Raw genomic sequence first — 18,311 nt, forward strand, 5'->3', positions numbered from 1 at the left:
TCTACTTTTCATCACTGGGAATACAGGTATCTCCCTGCCACAACACGTGTTATGGGTTGTTGGTCCAGTGCCCAGTTCCCCATTTTTTCTCCATTATTACCACATCCAGAACATGTTTATACTGCACCCTGTGGACTGAAGTCTTCACTGCACTCCCATTAAGTTACAGGAAATGAACAATGGTTTGATCCAGTGAGAGATAATTACATGCACTATAATGATATATATCCGCACAGAAAAATATTTCCTGTAAGTCAACAATTTGAAATGTAAATGTGTTTTAACAAACTCCCCATGTACAGTTGGCTTCTCCATGTTTGTCTCAGTATACTGTAGTAACCTTAACTAACTAACCCCTCAGTGACCTGTCATTACACATGCGGGAATATTACTGTAGCTGAAGAACACTTTCATCACTCCTGGAGTATGTGATGAGAAGTACTCGTCACCTGTGAAAAAGAGTTGTATAATGTCTGCTGTTGCTCTAATAACTCTATTGAGGTCTTGGTGATCGGGATGCATTACAGAAAACTTAAATCATGGAGTGACAGAATCTTGGGCATTTACCAGCCAGAGAGGGTCCATGTTTAAAAAGAAACACACCCTAGTGTTTAAATTATACCATTCCCTTCTTTCTCCTCTTGAAAAACTCAAAACACTGAGTACATACCACCAACAATGCTTCACAAAAAGCTTTGGTTGTTGCTGTGTGAGCAGCTTTTCTTTAACACACAAAACGCAGAGAGTTAAAGACCCCTGAAGAAATAGAGGACACAATAAAGTGTCCTCACTTGTATAACCTTCATAAAAACCCTTTCATTGTAGGCAATTAAGGAGGGGAAAGGTCTCCTGGTGAGGGAGGAGCAGTCTGTTAATGAACACTTTATTTACTGTCCAAATCCAGTTTACAACTAAACCTCTCACACACTCTCTTTAATATAAACAGAAATAATGAAATAACCAGATGTCTGATACAACAACCATTTCTTTGTCCTTGCCTAAAAAAGCCATATTTGATGACAAAAACAAGGGCATACTCCATGAAGACTTCGACATCTTGTCAAATACACCTGTGACATTTCAATACACAGTATGTTACTTCTGCTGCTAGGTGTCTCACTAAAAGGCCTCCAAATAGAGAATTGTGCTTTTACCCTTTCATTTGAAACACTAAAAAATACTGACGCACTTAAATGCCAGAAAAACCTTTTTAAATCGTTTAAAACAGTTTTGATCCTTTTTTTCTCTCACATCATCTCCTGCACACTCTCAGTTGTGAGGCTGGATATTTCACACCTTTCACAGCCAGTAACCATTGCCTCAGGACTGCCCTAACCCCTCCCTTTGTTTCATTTGACAGGGTAAATGCCTGTCTTCAAACTAAAATGATTGACAAAGACACTAGCCAATAGCCATGCTCTCTCTGACTGACAGAAATACATCATCACTGTTTCGCTTAGGGATGCTTGCTGTCATCACCCGACCCTGCTGGAGGGAAATCTGGACGTAACTAAGCAAGGAGACCTCCAGGTTCAAGGTAGCAAGGTAAAAGAAACAAGCACCAACTGCCAGGCAGTCGGAAGGAAAGAAATTAGTTGAAAGTAATGATGTTGAGTAATTATGTGAATACACATGCCCAACACTCTGCAATGGACTTCACATCACAATATTCATAATTTGGAATACATTTACGATAAACCCCTTTGTTTTTTTTGTTTTTTTATTGGTGGACCGTTACAGACAAATGGAATATAAATGATCAAGAAATATACAGTGGACAATCGGGATTCATGACCTCTTCAATGGTAGGGAGTCATCACCGCTTGCTTTGCTGGTTTAGGATGTTAGTAAATATGAATTGTCAAAAAGTTACTTTTATCAGTAAACATGAATAGTACAAAGAAGACGTAAATTATAATGTTGTTAACAAACTGTAAAATTGCTATATTAACACTTATTTATACTTATTAACACAGTATATTAAACCTATGACCACCCCCACAGTCATAGTGTATCCTGTTACATCATTGATGACATCAGCAAAAGCATAAAAGTGTTTGCCCAGGTGCTCAGATTAAACCAATGAAGTAGTAGAACTATAGTAGAACTGTATCTATTTAACAAAAAATAGTGCTGGTCATTGTAACAAAATGCTAATCACAACAAACCTGTTGTGCTATATGTTTCCAGTTCTAAAGATTATTATGGAAATCTGACTAAACAAAGCATGAGATTTGTGGTCTCAAAGTTGCTGTATACACAAACACTCACACATATAACTATACTGTATAATTGAATGCACTATTATGTCTAACTGATAGATCAAACAGATATCTTTCCCAACAGGTGCTTCCTGCAGGCCCATATCATTTCGTCAAACACTGTTGTTCTAGTTACATTCATTTTCCATGTTTTCATAATTTATCAGATATCGCAGCAGCTTCACCCCGAGACAGCAGGAAAACTTTTTGAAAACTGGGCTGCATAGATAACCCTCTAGTGATTACTGGAGTTCAGTAGCCAACTATTTGATTTAGAGTTGATTTTTATGATAGCATTGGCTTATACTCTTAAACATGGGTATAACGGAAGTTACTGATGGCTAAATTGGTGTGGTATATTATATCCAGCCTAATTAGCACCAGGGATGTTCATCAAGTCCTGTGTATTCATGAATAGCTTCCAAACAAGAATATGTATTCCCTAAACACTACGCCTGTAAGATCTGGTGTGTTCAAAATAGCTGTGTGGGAGGTGGGTGTGTGAACTTGTGTGTTTAAATGTAAATGACAATATAAACATTAAAGTTATATTAACAGTAACAAGATTATTAGTATAAGCTACTATTTCAAAACATCTTTTACATTTAGTTTACAAAGACTGGTTTTGAATACATTTTTTTGTCTTTCACATTTTTGCATTTTGCTCTATTTTGAAATGTTTACAATGTTTGCAATCAGTGATTTTTGTTGATCCCACTTTTTTTTATTTTGATACTTAAGCTTGAAAACTTCAATGACAGTGACGAGTAAACCATTCCTTCAAATTTTGTGCTTTGGGGATGAGATGATGATGTGTGAGGCCTTCACCACTATTTCAGACCACACCATCTTTGCTGGCTGTAGATGTTTGTTTCCTTGTGTTTGACATCAATTACACCAAGCAGTGTCCACCCACCTGGGAGTTTTTCCAGCATGCAATGTATTATATATTATGTGCATTTGTATAATACATAATAACTTGTTTTGGAAGACAAATTGTAAAAGGTCATTAAATGCACGACCCAGCACGTATTCTCTCCCATAGTTACCCAGCAGTGCTCAAAGATGGGTTACTTTTCAACCATTTTTTTGAGTTTATTTAAATGTCCAAACAAACATCTTGAATTGAATAACTTCTAGCTGTTTGTTTGGACTGCTTTTACATGAAGATTTCAACACTTCTGGCCTCTAGAAAAAGGATTGCTGAGACACATGGCTTTGATCCATATAGGGGTATCTTTAAAATAAGATCCTGATGTAGACGGACTAATGAGTCCAGCGTCATGTCTTTTCATGGCTTCTCTACATCTTTCCTTTTTTAAAAAGATTTGATTTACATACCAATAAGTAAACCGCATACATATATCAGTTAACTTTGGCAAGTCATAAGTAAGAAGAAACTCTAGAAATGAAGATCTATAATATTTTCAGTTTATCAGCACAAAGTTACAGTGGGTAACCACTAACAAATGTTATCATAGATATTATCATTATAATATTTTATTATTTATATTATATTATAAATATTAGGTATTTATCTAACAATCTGTTACAAAGAGTTACCTGTTTTAATCCAGAATTTTTTTTTTTTTTTTTCACAGGCTTGCTTTATTTTTTTTTGTTCCACGTGTCCTATGGCTTCATGTGGCTCTTGACTGATTGATATCAAAATTTGGGACAGATTAACTGACTCATCATAATATCTATCTGTGGATCTATTTTGTTTGCTTTGGTTGAAAAATGTCACGTGTAGTCAACATATATCTTAGCTCTGCTTCTCCTATTTCTTAAGAGCTGAAAGCAGCTGAGGACAGAGTCCTATATCTTTATCTGCTTAGGCCATGTCCTGTCCCCTCCCTCATTCACACATTCAGCACATGCTAAAACATATGCAGCTATAGACATGTTACTTGAGAGATATACATATAATTTCAGGGCTGTGTTCAGTGCCAACCTGTTGTTTAAACATGACAAAGGGGCAATACGGGGTCAGAGGTCAATATTTATAGCATATAAAAGGAGAAAATGAGCACTACTATTTTAAATACATTTTAATTTGAGTTTTTGGTTTTTGTAGTATTTTTTTTTTTTTAATATAGCTTATATATAACTTATTTATTGCGATAAGAGCAGGATTTTACAAACGATACCGAAAGTGGAATTGAGTTTTAAAACAGTGCGGACAAAAAGGACATGCTCAAATGACAGCTGTGAAGCGAGACAAAAATAACTAAATTACTTGGAAATAGTCAATCTAACTCTGCACCTAACTGTGGCTCAGTCGCTGTTGCTGAATCGTTCAGGCAATAAACGGAGCTGTACAGAAGAGTAGACCTACAACATCCGGGCAATAGGCAGCTTGCGCAGAAACGGAATGGCGGAGGTAAGTGAGCGAAAACGAGGAATGCAATGAACCAAATGATAGACAAACTGGACCGAATGTAAGACTTGTGTCACTCCGTACGGTACACATGACTGTGGACGGTTTCACCGGCCAGTGAGCGTTGGGTGAAAGAGAGCTACGGGGGCATTTAAAGTGGGAAGCGGAGGAAGCAATGGAGAACCTCTCCAGCGTATCGCCTCTCTCCGCGTTCTTGGCTTTAAAGAGCCATTCCCTCTGCCTTGATAGTAAAGCCGTAGAAAACAATAGAGAGCCCGGCGGGGTCTAACACGGTGGTGCTGAACTATTTCAGGTGCGCCCCGCCGACGAAGTGGATTGAGTGAAAAAGTTGGGAGAGATGTCATGAATCGGCGGCGGTAAACTCCGACCGTCTGTTTCGGAAATATTGAGAACTAGTTATTTCCTTGTGCCACTCGTAGTGTGCCGGAGAGAGGAAGAGACGTTCAGCACCAAGTCACAGGAAAGCGCCCCTGGTCAAACACACTGCGCGCCGGATGGGTTGGGAGAGGCACCAGAACATTTAGATGTTCACCGGACTGTTACAACTTCTTTGTCCAGAAAAACAGTGTCGTTTGAAGTGTAATCTAACACTGTCAGTGTTGGCACTTTCTGAGATCCAGGGCGGGATTGTTTAGATCATCACATGGCCTCTCTATAGCACTCAAAAGTTTTTCACCTCTGTATTAAAGTATTTTGTGGCCTCAACCTGCATGTATTCAACAAAGGCACATGTCGTAGTGTGTCTGAATTCCTTTAGCCTAAAGCTTAGATAGGGAAACATGTTGATAGGCTACAATAGAAAAATATGCTGACACTTCATATAAAAACTTCTTGACTATATGTTATATTATCATCTTAAGAGGAATACATACATGTCACAGCAAAACCAAACATTAGACCTGCTTATAGGGTCATCTGATGTAGAACATTAAAAAAAAATGATCTTGGTGTTGCTACTGCCACAAACTGCCCCTTTCAGAGACACCTGGGTCACTCAGAAGTTAAAAAAGGGCGGTTTAGAAGTCAGGCGTCAGCTGATCTGTAATTGGATGAACCAGGATAAGCTACTATTTGATCCCATGTTGTTTGTGTGTACATGTGTGTGCACGTGCTCAACAGACTCACAGAGGAATGTGCTGCCCCACTGTATTGTGATGCACTCCCATGCTGTTTTACATGGTTTTGAACGCTCACACGAACGGTACTGTGTATGTGTTTGTCCAGATGTGTGTCTGCAGGTGGATGAAAAGCCTCTGAAGATAAGAGTAGAGGTTGCGGCCTAGTGGAGAGTGGATGAGGTACAGCGATGACGGCCCTCAGCAGGAGAAGCAGAAGTCTTAACAGGCCTTAGAGGAGGACAACTCTCCTCGCCCCATGAAGATGGCAGCGCAATCCCACACTGTACGGTCAAGTTGAGCCACGTCTGTATTTGTCAGAGCTGGTTGTTATTTAAAAGCCAGAGTCTCTTTTAACAAGATATTTTGATATGATTATGGGAACAATAGCTGAATCACTGACACACCCATTGTCACAATAGTAAAAACCCTCTTGGGTATTATTTGCTTTAAGAGTAAGATAACATTAATGTTGCAACATCAATTAATCCATACTGGACATTTCTACTTTGATTTACATGATTAAACTAACGAACTTAATAATGGATTATAGTGCTGTAGAGTTTCTTGAGGTTTACAAAATATTTGTATGCTATTTGCAGAAGTTGTACATAAACAACACTGTTTTTAATGAGGCAGTCTTAGGTCCAAAATTATTGTTTAGGTTATGTTACTGAAAGCAGCTCTAAACAGATACAAATGGCACTGTTCTCACACAACTTATTCTGGAAAATGTAGGGGAAAAAAACATGGAATAAAGCTACACCACTGCCATTTATGCCATATCCCATAATGACTTCATAGTAAATCTACTCTGCAGCAGTGAGAAAGCTCTGTGTCAGGGCCCGTAGTAAGACCCACTGGCAGGAGTTGCACTGCCTCACACAAAAACAGCTCCACACTGCTCATCGTGTCACTGTCATTCTCTATGCCTGTTGTTAGCAAATGCAAAGCAAGGAAAAATGGCTAGGTTAAATATTGCATTCAGGGCTTCCCAAGTTGCATGGATCAGGACAAACATCCTCTGAAAAACGAGTTCAGGAAATGTTGTAAAACACACGGCTGTTCATTTTCATTTCTACTTCAACCTGAAGCCTTTTTCTAGAGGAGGGTTAACAAAATGTTCTGCACAACCTTGATGAGCGAATTCTCCTAAAATCTGGAGCACCGCTTGATGTGAGAAGACAGTGACTCTGAAAGCTGAGTGAGAGTTACGGAGTTATTCAGGCTGAGGAGGAAAAAAGTGCCCTTGACATCACTGAACTAACAGATATCTAGAGGCCACTTTCAGTAAATGTGGGAGTAATTCACATATTTCTGTGGTTTCCTTCCTTCTTTCCCCCAACCATCCGTCTCCACCTGACGCTGTCTTCCTCTGATTGCAGGCCAGTGAGCTTCCTTTGGAGGAGCTGCTGGCTCTGTATGGCTACACAGTGTCAGATCCAGAGAAGGAGACCTGTCACAGGGCTGCCAGCCTGCCAGGCATGACACTGGACAAGGTGAGACACAACCCAAGTCACACCAGCACATATGTGAGGCCTCATTCATATCTAATATTTTATATGCAAGTATTCTGACCATCAGTCAGGTCAATGTTGACCATTGAATAAAAAAATACAGCAGATTGAAATGTTTGTGCTCAGTCAAAAGTGTATATTTGGATTAATAATTGCTGTGCTCTGCTATTCTGTGTTGATTTATTGTTCTTCTATTGTTCTGTTCAGGATCAGATAACTGAGGATCTCTTTCCTGGGGAGGAGGAAGAAGAATCATCAGCTGATGATCTCACTCCCTCAGTCACCTCAAACACCTCAGATCTGCTCCGCCGTCTCCAAGGTAACAGCACACAAAGATGTACATCTACAGATGAATGTATAACATTTAACGTGATCTCAGTTCTCCCAGCGAAATGAAAAGTTTGATTCAAATGGAACAGCTTTAGACCCATGTGCACACTTTTTTCTGATGAAACTTTGCACAGTTGTAATGAAAGAAGGGACATTCCACGAGCCTCTGTTTGTGGAATATTTTCTCTTAGTTCAATTTTAAATCACTGCTTTGCTGAGACTGCAGCTTGTTACTCATAACTCAGTGCTGCATTTCAATAACATGATTTGGCAGGGTTTATTATGTCAGGGTGTTTCATGAAATCTTTCATTTGTTTCTGTATAATTTCATATGAGAAATTTCCGGTATGACAGCATTTACTCTTTTGTGTGTCTCCTGTCCATAAGACTGAATGATGTCAAAGGCACTGAAACGTTTCTGAATTGAAGGAGTTTCAAAATATTCTAACCGCCTTCCCCTGGTAGTGATTGTATTTGAAATGAATGACAGTATGGTGCTGAGTCCACAAAATGGCCTGAAAACTAAATATATGGCAGGCATGCTGCTTTTGTGTCTTTTATTTATCCAGGAGAGATTGACTGAGAACACAGTTTCTGTGTTTATATATATATATATATTCAGCATTATAATGTCCATGCTTTCTCTATAACTTTCAGTGTCACAGCTAGGTTTCACCTGAGAAGGAGAATTTTATCTCAGTTGGATTTACCTTGTTAAATAATGATTTTAAACCAAAGAATAAAACAGTTCTGAAGTTTCAGAAATATTATTGCGAGTTGTCAGCAGAAAGATATGGCTTTAAGATAGCATTAAGCCTTTTGATATAATCCTGAAATACAGCACCTGTACAGTCTTTGAAATAATCGCCTGGTCCTCCTTTGTGATGTTTTGTTTCTTTAAGGTGGAGACAAAGACACATTAGTCAGCTCATCAGATGAGGAATCTGACAATGCCTCCATTCCCTCCAACGAAGAGCACAAGGTAGCCACTGAGGGCAATAACACACATCTCATGGTGACTCAGTTGACTCTGAGTCAGTTTAACTGAAAGAGATATTAAGCATTCTGTACAGTAATCCACAGTTTGCATTTCTTTATGGGAGAGAAAAACCAAATATCAAAACATTTAGGCAATATTAATGTTTTTTTATGCTAAGATAACAGATATGTATTACATTTGATCTAGTAAGCACTGGAAGTCTTGACAACTTCAAAAGCTGTACACACGCTTCCTTTTTTGCTGTGCTATACCTGTATAAACCTTATACTTGCATAAATCATATACTCCAGGATTATCTAAGATGAACATAATTCCTGGGATCACTCCGCTGGATCAACTGAACCTAAACCCCAGGACATAGTATCTGATTTAGACAGACCCATCAAAGCCGCATGCAAGCCGCTGATGTACTGATTTACCAGAGAAAAGACCAGTGGGCATAATCCAACCACACAGCACAGATTTCAGCTGTTATTTGCTTATATGACACATTTGAAAACTGACTGTCTTTGATTTCCTTCTCAGGAGATCATGGTTGGCTCTATGTACCAGGCAAAAATCCCTCCACTCAGTCCGTATACCCACCAGGAGAGAGGTAAAGAAACTTTGCAGCTTGTATTAAGTAATTTCAGATGATTCAAGCCCACATGTGTAGAATTTGAAAGATTCTGACTTTGGCCACTCCCACTGGTAATATGCGAAAAGTCCACTGCATCTCTTCATCTCTTCTCTCTGCTTTTTCTCTAGCCTACAGCAGTGAGGACCAGTTGCTGTGGAGGCCAGGTGTCCTGCCAGTGGAGGAAGTGGAGGAATTCTTGCTGAATACACAGAGACCACATGGCCAGGAGGGGGCAGCATGCACACTGATGCAAGGGAACACTGTCCGAGACAACGAGCAGGTACAGTAACTTGACACTGCATCCCAGATGACACTGTCAACTATGTTAAGTGTTAACTATGTATTTTAGCTTTGCTGCTGACTGTGATGACATGCACAGCAGCACATGGGTTCAGAACTTTTTAATAATAAAATACACTGCTTAATTGAAGAGTGGCTTTGGAATTTAACCAGTTACATAATAAGATGTGGACTAAAGTAACTCTTTTTGCTCATCCTTCTTTCTTTTGACTCTCAGGCACTGTACGAACTAATAAAATGCAACTTCAATGCGGAAGAGGCACTGAGACGACTACGCTTCAACGTGAAGGTGTTCAGTGGTAAGAACCTTTCTGTTGTCCTACTTTTTCCAACTTCCTGTTTGTCTGGGGTGTACGATTTGGTTGGCGGTTGGTAGTGAAGAAAGACCAGAGTGTATTGTATGTCAAAACATTAGCTGCTGACAGATGCCAAAAAAGGTAGCTCAAGCTCATGATTTCTTCAGATGGGATCTACAAAACTGTCATGTTCAGTGGAGTCACTGTGTCATAAAGCAGCTTCTGAGCCTTCACATGCTCAGTTCCCTTTCTGCAAAGCTGCCTACTGAGCCCTGCAGTGTAAGAAGCCACAAGTGATGGCAAAGGAATTTCTCCTCCTTCTCTGTCAAATGATGCTGCACGTGTGCAGCTTATTGACAAAATCAGAAGTTTTACTCTGTTGCTGTCATCTGCTTTGTCCATCTGCGAAGACTGTTTACTGAAAACATATGTCGAGTTTGTTGATGCTGCTGATGTGCACAATGTGGACAACAACCCTGCAGATCAATTATCAAAATCATAGACTTTGTTGGGATTTGTGCAGATGGGGCTCAGAAAATAGTTTGGAAACAAGTGGGACAATAGCTGCTCATCAAGCAGGTGTCTCTCAAGGTGAAGTGCATGATATACACAGAAGTACATGCATTCATCCCTGCAAAATCATTTCCAAGTAGAGGATACTGGTAGATGCAGATGGGCGCCCAACCTGAGTTGCTCTTGGTGGGAATTGTTGGTTCTCTGTAAATAATATTATAAAGGTGTAGACCTGCTGTATTTGAAAAGTGCCTTGAGATAACGTCTGTTGTGAATTGGCGCTATACAAATAAAAATTGACTTGACTAATACTGCAAAAGTTGACTGTATGTGATACCCTCTCGGTGCAACACCAGCTGCTGTCTTCAGCACTGCAGAACAGGAAATGTACACTGATGTGACCTCATGAGCTCTTATTCAGCAGTGAGGCTTCTGTTTAAGTCCAAGAACATCGCTGTAGTTTGTGTTGGAGAGGAGGAAAAACTGCCCATTCCTGAGAGCCAGACAGCCCTGACCATGCACATACCTTTTTCCACATCCTGTCTGTGTGAGCTGTGGTTTTTTCTTTTGGCTCAGTCAAGACAAAATACAGGTGAAAACTGGACATTCAGTGGCAGTTTCACAGCTGCAATTTGGCTTTTGATCACCAGCAGCACAAAGCACTGATGGCATTCATTTTAAAAACAAATGTAGATATACGTGCAGCACTATAATCCTACTGGTGCTCTCTGCTCTCTTTAGAAGAGCTGTGTGCCTGGAGTGAGGAGGAGTGTAGGAACTTTGAGCACGGCTATCGAGTTTATGGAAAAAACTTCCACCTCATTCAGGCTAATAAGGTGAGTGCCCAGGAGATGAGATGTTGTCCAAACTTCACTGACGATTTACCTCATGTGCCCGTTTGAATATTTGATGAAATAACATTCTGTTGCCCAAAGCAAAAAACAACCTTTTCCACTTCCTCAGGTACGAACGCGCTCTGTGGGCGAATGTGTGGAGTATTACTACATTTGGAAGAAGTCTGATCGTCACGAGTATTTTACCCAACAGGCCACCAGGCTCAGCCGCAAGAAATACAGCCTGCAATCAGGGAGCATGTGAGTGCTGTGGGGACACTAATTTGATTTGCTATATATATATGAAATATGTAAAACATCTGCAAACAAACTGTGACTTGCAGCGGTCAACCCCATGTCATGCTATGCTCCATGTTAAACTCCGTGCAGTGTGACGACTGATGGGGTGTGAAGATGGTAATTTTTCTAGCCAGATAGGGAATATTTTCGACTCATTGATCTCATGGAAAATCTCACAGTAGTGTAATTTCCGTATGCTGCAGTCCTGATGTAGAATATAAAATCACTGAAAGAAAACAGAGCAACTTTTAGGCTGTGAGTCATCTAAATCTTATTAAAGCCGTAAATTCTAATATATTTCTTAGGACTCAGAATACGCTTGTATTCTGTTTGCAATTGCAGGGAGTATTCCCTGTATGTGCTTGTCTGAACTTCCCATTAAATCTTCAGTATAACAGCCCTATTCTGAGAACCTGTCTCACCAGGGCTTTCTTAATGTATTTATTTATTCATTTGTGCTCGCTCCACACAACAAAAGCTATCCAAACAGTAATCCACTGGGTATATTGACATTAAAAATTCCCTCCTCATCTGGTTTGCTTTCTGTAACCAACTGTTTTTGGGAACTCAGAAGTAATGGCTCTTAATGGAATTCACACTCTCACTTGTTTGGTAAGTGCTCCTCTGCTGGTGACCTTAAAGGGTCGGTTCACCCAAATTACAAAATAACATTGTGCAACCACTGAAGAAATAGTCCCTGTGATGACTATGTGGTCTGTAGCTTATTCAGAGTAACAGGGCCACTGCGTAGGGAAAGAAATGTTATGTTGATTTATTTTTAAATGTCATTTTTTTAATTATTTGAGCATCAAAACAAGTTGCTATTCACTTTTATTGGATTGGATTTAGGTCAAGCATGCAAATTGATAGATAGAAATAAGTTGCACTCATTATTTTTGTTTCTTGGGATTCTGAGCCTAATTACGTAACTTCAGAATGTCTAATTTTATTGTTCTTTTTAATGTTAATGTTATTCATATGACATTTGTCTGTTGATAACTTAAAAGTCCTGCCACCCACTGCAGCTTCTAACTGTTGACACATGCTTTCCTGTGCTGAGGTGGTTGTGCTGTCTGTTTCAGGGAGGATGGAGACCAGGACGGGGAGGTCGGGGAGCTGGAAGGAAGCAACAATGCCTCAAGCTTGTTGTCTCACAGCTCTGTGGGCCCTGGGCAGCTTGAGTCTGCATTACCTCCACAGTCGAAATTGGACCTGGACAAACGAGGTAACTTAGGGCTAGTCTCTTACAACCACCTGATATGGTGGCTCAAATCCTGGAATCTATAGCCAGTTTTCACTCTGCTCAGCATTAAATTGACTTCATGCCACAGTGGAGTAAATTTGCTCTCTTACCGATGACCAACATAATACATAAGCATACACTCCCTTCCAAAAGTATTGGAACAGTGAGGCCAATTGCTTTATTTTTGCTGTAGACTGAAAACATTTGGGTTTGACATCAAAAGATGAATTGGAGACAAGAGATCAACATTTCAGCTTTTATTTCCAGGTATTTACATCTGGATTTGGCTTTCACCGCTGCCTCTTTCAGTTGTTGTTTATTTTGGGGGGTTACTCCCTTCAGTCTCCTCTTTAGCAGGTAAAATGCTCTATAGGGTTTAAGTCTGGAGATTGACTTGGCCAGTCGAAAACCTTCCACTTCTTGCCCCTGATGAACTCCTTTGTTGTTTTTGCAGTGTGTTTTGGGTCATTATCTTGCTGCATGATGAAGGATCTCCCAATCAGTTTGGTTGCATCTTTCTTTAAATTGGCAGACAAAATGTTTCTGTAGACTTCTGAGTTCATTTTGCTGCTGCCATCATGCGTTACATCATCAATGAAGATTAATGAGCCCAGTCACATGTTCCAATACTTTTGCTCACATGAAAAATGGTTGTGTTCAAAATAAAAGGTGCTATCTTCTAAGTTGTGTATCAAATCCAGATGTAAATATCTGGAAATAAAAGCTGAAATGTTGATCTCTTGTCTCATCTTTTGGTGTCATACCCACATGTTTTCAGTCTACAGCAAAAATAAAGGAATTGGCCTCACTGTTCCAATACTTTTGGAGGGGAGTGTAATCGATGAGCTCATGATCACAGCAAAGACAGAACTGCTTGGAAAAGAAGCAAACTTGCCGTAAAAGCTAAAAAGAAAATCTCCACTTTAATCAGAGTTTAATTTGAAGTGGGAGCTGGTCATGGAGCACGTAGCTCTACCATTTGGCGAATACAACATTTAATAATGTTGTGCCTGAAGGACTGACTTTTGTTTCCAGCAATTCTGAAATCAGAAGGTTGGGTATCTTCAACCATTTTTCTGGATATAAACTGATTACATGACATGACAGACACATTTTCCAAATCACATAATTTTCTGATACTCATCATTTTATATTTGCACTTCTATGGATTTTCTTTTTGTCCCTTGAATTTCTTATTTGGTGACATGGTTTGCCTTTTATTTTGACATCACACGTTCATTATCTTATGTTCTTATGTTATGAATCATTTTATGTCTCCCTGTCTTTTTTTTCACCATTACCCCATTATTTTCTTGCTTCTTGTGTTGTTGTGTGTGCATGTATGCATATCTGTGTGTGTGTGTGTGTGTGTGTGTGTGTGTGTGTGTGTGTGTGTGTGTGTGTGTGTGTGTGTGTGCATGCTGTGCATGTTGACATGGTGCTCCAGAGGAGGAGGGCCGTCCCCGGCGCAGACGAACTCCCCGCTTTCTCTTAAAGCCATGAACTCATCCACACAGGCCACAGAAAGCAGGCTGGGCCTGCAGGTAAAGAAAACAACAGGCTTGAGAGAAACAAGAAATAATGTTGTGATTGGGATTAAATATCATTAATTTATTTGTGTTATACAATCAAATTCTAATTAAAGCCAAAAGGAACAGAGCTGATGGAAATGGCCATGAACCCTCCTCTGGCTATGCAGCAAATGCCACATTTATTTACGGGTAATGTCAGATTAAGTTATTGAAGAATTAATTAAACCCTTGCCCTCTTGTGTTTTTTAATAGCAAAACATACATATTGCTCCAAGTGGTTTACTTGTGGTTGGTGAGAAAGGGCAACTCATAAGGCCTCAAGCAAATACAAAAACTATAATATCCCATGGCTGTTAATTGAAGAGGCACTTTAATTATGTACTGTACGTTTGATATATGTTTCCATAGTAATGCCATAGTATACAGTTAGTCATTTACAGAAGAACATCTCTATCAAGTAAATATCTCAGTATGATGAAATGGAGTGAATAGTTTCAGAAGAAAATGTGTATACTTTGTGTACACAAGTATACTCACCAAACTTCATTGCAACCCTGTACATGAAACATTCAGCATGAGAACATTATTGGAGTTTAAAATGAAGCAGCAATAGAAGATACAACTGCAGTCACAGCCATTTTATTAACCACTCTATGAACGCCTCTACATCTGTTCAGATGGCGAGCTGGTGATGGGGCTGTCAGAGCTGTGTGGAGACAGATGTCCTCAGCAGCTGTTTGACTGTCCCTTCTCTCTGCCGCCCATGGACGACTTGCAGGAACCTGGTTCAGATCGTTGTTGTTCCTCAGCTGCGGTCCAGCTCCAGTCCCAGTCCTCTGCCTTGAGCTCCCAGTGGGCATGTGGGAGCCCTCCGTCCTGCAATGACGACCACTGCCTCCCAGGCTCCTGCTTCTTCCAGCTACACATGCGAGGTGGACCTTTTGTTTCTGACGTCCCTAACTGTGGTACACCTGGCGGCGGGACTGGCGCCCCACATGGGCTGCAGGTGGAATTTAGCCTGCCGTCTGCCTCACCTCCCTCATCTGCTGTCCTCCCATCTCACTTTCAGCCATTTGGCAGCCTGCTGCACCCCTCCCCTGTCAAGCATTCCCGCTCTCTTACACAGTGAGGGGGACATGGGGAAATCTAAACTGAGTGGTACTTAGTGGTTTGCCCTTTGTTGAAACCATTGATCGGTGTTGGTATTTACACCAGGACAAAAAGTGCATTTACCTAACATTATGAAAGAGCATGGACCTACTACCTGTGCTCGGGGGTGACTTGTCTGTCTATACCCTCTTTTTAAACTCAGACACTCAAACCCTGTCCATTGTGGAATTGTTAATCACTACTTTCAGGTGTTGATTATGTGTTTATTGACAGTTTGTCACCACAATGTGCACCAGAGCAATGCTATTGATTGGCTATCGCGAATATTTACTTGCAAAAGCACAGTGCAGGGGGTGAGAGCTGCGGTGACCATGCAAACAAACCAGAAGCATGTTACCCGTGGTCCATGTTTCTCTAAGACACATCGCTGATCGACAATGTGAACAACTGTTGCTTTGTTTTCTCATTTATCAAGATTGAGAACTTTGACTTTTGAAGTTTGATAGCCAATGATGTTTCTGCTAATTGCTCAGCACCTTTGCTGCTGCAGCTGTTTGAGATCTGTCTCTGAACAGAACCACAGTAACATGGCTGTTGGAAGTTTCCATTCAAACAATATACAATAGTTTATTTAATACTTAAAACGACCTCTACTCAGCCTGTGATTGTCTCTTTCTATTTGGTTCCTCATATCTCTGCTTTTCATCGAGGCTCCTTTACTTCAACTGTCTGTACACCTTTGCCACAAAAGTCAATCTTTCTTAAGAATATAATGAAGACCTGAAACTAAACATTTTCTAAGGTTTATTTAAAAAAGGAACAGTGTGGGGGTGCAGTCATTTTAAAATTTGTTTTCTTTTTAGTTTTGCTTTTATCAAAGTTTTCATCCTTTTTCTTCCCTGAGGATCTATATAGAGATTTATAAAGGTACAGTGCTTTGTGCTTTCCTTTCTGATCACTGTCTCTATCATATTCATAATTAGAACCGTGAAGAGTCTGTTTCACCTTCAGAATAGGCTTAGAATAAATAACGTAAATGTAAAATGCATATGCTAAGACTGGCAGGTCACTGAATCCAAACACAGTTTCTCAGGTTCTGCAGCTTTGATGATCTGCAAGACCGTTCGTCAGAGACTGACTTTCAGTGATAAGTGAGCATCATTCTGGACAGGTGTCATACGTATATACAGTTAGAAAACACATTATGTTATTGTAAGTTTCTTGGATGAAGACTCACCTTGTTGGTAAAAGTAAAAATGTATGTTGTGAAAGATGTTGGGGTCATCCTTTACCTCTTGATGCCTCCAGTTTATTTTAGCAAAATCCCACCTCTGAGCTCTTTGAACACGGGCAACAAGGAAGCAACATCCAAGTAATGTCCAGTCCCTGCAGATGTGTAAACAAAGGAAAAAAATATTTATAGTGTCAGAGCAGGACAGAGTTGTGGATTAAACAAATACAAGATATCTCTTTCCCCTGAATTGTTTCCTTAAGCATCTTTAATGATCACTACCAGACATGATGAAATATACTGTAAACTGTCACACATGTATATGCATTTAAACTTCTAATAATTATTATTTAACTACAAATCCATTGTTAATCTTGCGTAACAGATCCTCTATTCCCATGGAAACCAGTGTAAACTCAGTCACTTTTTATCACTTATGCACTATCAAACGAATTGTTACAGGTGAATTGACAGATTTTAAACTTACAGTTTCATATGTCAGAGAAGAAGCTGTTTAATGGCTTATCAAGTCAAAGTTGAGAAAAACGGCTCATGTAGTCTTCAAAAGACTGAGAATGGTATAGATATTACAACTACATCTAGAATGACAAAGTGTAAAGGTTATTGCAATAAATATTATTTGATTATTTAATATTATGTAACACAGAATAAATGGATGAGCTTTAAAATGCCTCAAGAACAATTTTACACATTTCACAAAATCAAAATTTTCTCCTGCATATCAGAACATTTCGGTCACACTCTTGTCTCTAAAGAAGTAAAGGAAACGTTTCAGGGAAGGAAAGGATTTTGCTGCTTAATCTTCCTTTCATCTGTCTGCCTATCTATTCCTTGTTTCTGTCTATAAATGTGCAAGCTTTTCCTGTGATCCCTGTTTAAAGCCAAGCCGGTTTCAGATCACTGTTTGTTTTGTCTTTGACTGTTTACATGAGGGGGATTCAGGACAAGACCACGAAGGCAGGAAAAGGAGTAGAATCACTGCCTTTTGTTAATTCTTTATTTTTACTTTTATTTTTAGCAATTTATATATTGCACTGCTTCTGTTATGTTTGTTTATAATTATTCTATTTTGTAAAGAAGAAACAATTAAAATGAACAATGGTGAAATATTAAGATGTATTGCTTTTGTATTAGTTGTTCTGAAGACTGAGGCAGCTCCCACTCTTGTTTGTGAGATGAACAGTAACCTATGAGCAGGGAAACTACTGTAAATAACCATATCTTGTAATATTCATATTCACATGTAGAAATTGTGAAATTCTGACAGTTAACGTAAAGGCTAAACTGGGGGAAAATGATTTCCAAAGTCTGTGCCTCATTTGCCTTTGTATAGGCCTACAGTAAATGTTAGAGGAGCCTCTCAGCTGAACCTCCTGCCATGCTAAATGCCTGCAAAACATTTGTTTGAAAAAATATATATATTTTAAACTTATTTCATATGTATTAGTGTCACCAAAGTCGAAAATGTTCAAATCTGGCACAGACTGTGAGCACATTAAATGTACAGATAGCTCTACAGATATGGTTGTGAAGACACATTAGGTCTGGTACCAATGAGATCAACACACTCTGTTTACTGTGATCTATGTACTATGGACTTTCGACACACATCCAAGAACAGTTCTTGCCCTTGACATACTCAGACACAACTATCTTGTTAAGAAGCAGTAAAAGTGGGGAATGTTTAGG

At 39.5% G+C, this 18,311-nt stretch overlaps 1 protein-coding gene across 5 annotated transcripts; it reads left to right on the forward strand.

Annotated features, from left to right (window-relative positions):
• Window positions 1–4,484: 4,484 nt before the first annotated feature.
• Window positions 4,485–17,735, forward strand: mier2 (mesoderm induction early response 1, family member 2). 5 transcript variants are annotated; one of them, XM_056379319.1, is made up of 13 exons: window positions 4,491–4,644; window positions 5,887–6,063; window positions 7,163–7,276; window positions 7,502–7,613; window positions 8,527–8,606; window positions 9,150–9,219; window positions 9,372–9,523; window positions 9,761–9,842; window positions 11,094–11,188; window positions 11,316–11,446; window positions 12,568–12,710; window positions 14,176–14,272; window positions 15,039–15,171. In XM_056379319.1, exons 2-12 carry the CDS (start codon window positions 6,037–6,039, stop codon window positions 14,229–14,231), a joined length of 1,062 nt encoding a protein of 353 aa, XP_056235294.1. In that variant the 5' UTR covers window positions 4,491–4,644; window positions 5,887–6,036; the 3' UTR covers window positions 14,232–14,272; window positions 15,039–15,171. The 5 variants fall into 5 exon arrangements, with proteins under 5 accessions (XP_056235291.1, XP_056235292.1, XP_056235290.1 ...); XM_056379318.1 differs by having other exon boundaries at window positions 14,938–15,073; XM_056379316.1 differs by lacking the exon at window positions 14,176–14,272 and having other exon boundaries at window positions 4,485–4,644; window positions 11,400–11,446; window positions 14,938–17,735.
• Window positions 17,736–18,311: the final 576 nt, after the last annotated feature.

Source organism: Seriola aureovittata, chromosome 6 (assembly GCF_021018895.1).
Source record: "Seriola aureovittata isolate HTS-2021-v1 ecotype China chromosome 6, ASM2101889v1, whole genome shotgun sequence".
In the NCBI taxonomy this organism is placed as follows: Eukaryota; Metazoa; Chordata; class Actinopteri; order Carangiformes; family Carangidae; genus Seriola; species Seriola aureovittata.

What these genes read in the sequence shown, in the direction of transcription:
- mier2 (XM_056379315.1), top strand. Translation starts at nt 6,037, where the DNA reads ATGAAGATGGCAGCGCAATCCCACACT. An exon ending in CAGGCATGACACTGGACAAG is followed by an intron (nt 7,277 to 7,501) that starts GTGAGACACAAC and finishes TGTTCTGTTCAG; the next exon opens with GATCAGATAACTGAGGATCT. An exon ending in ACCTCATTCAGGCTAATAAG is followed by an intron (nt 11,189 to 11,315) that starts GTGAGTGCCCAG and finishes CCACTTCCTCAG; the next exon opens with GTACGAACGCGCTCTGTGGG.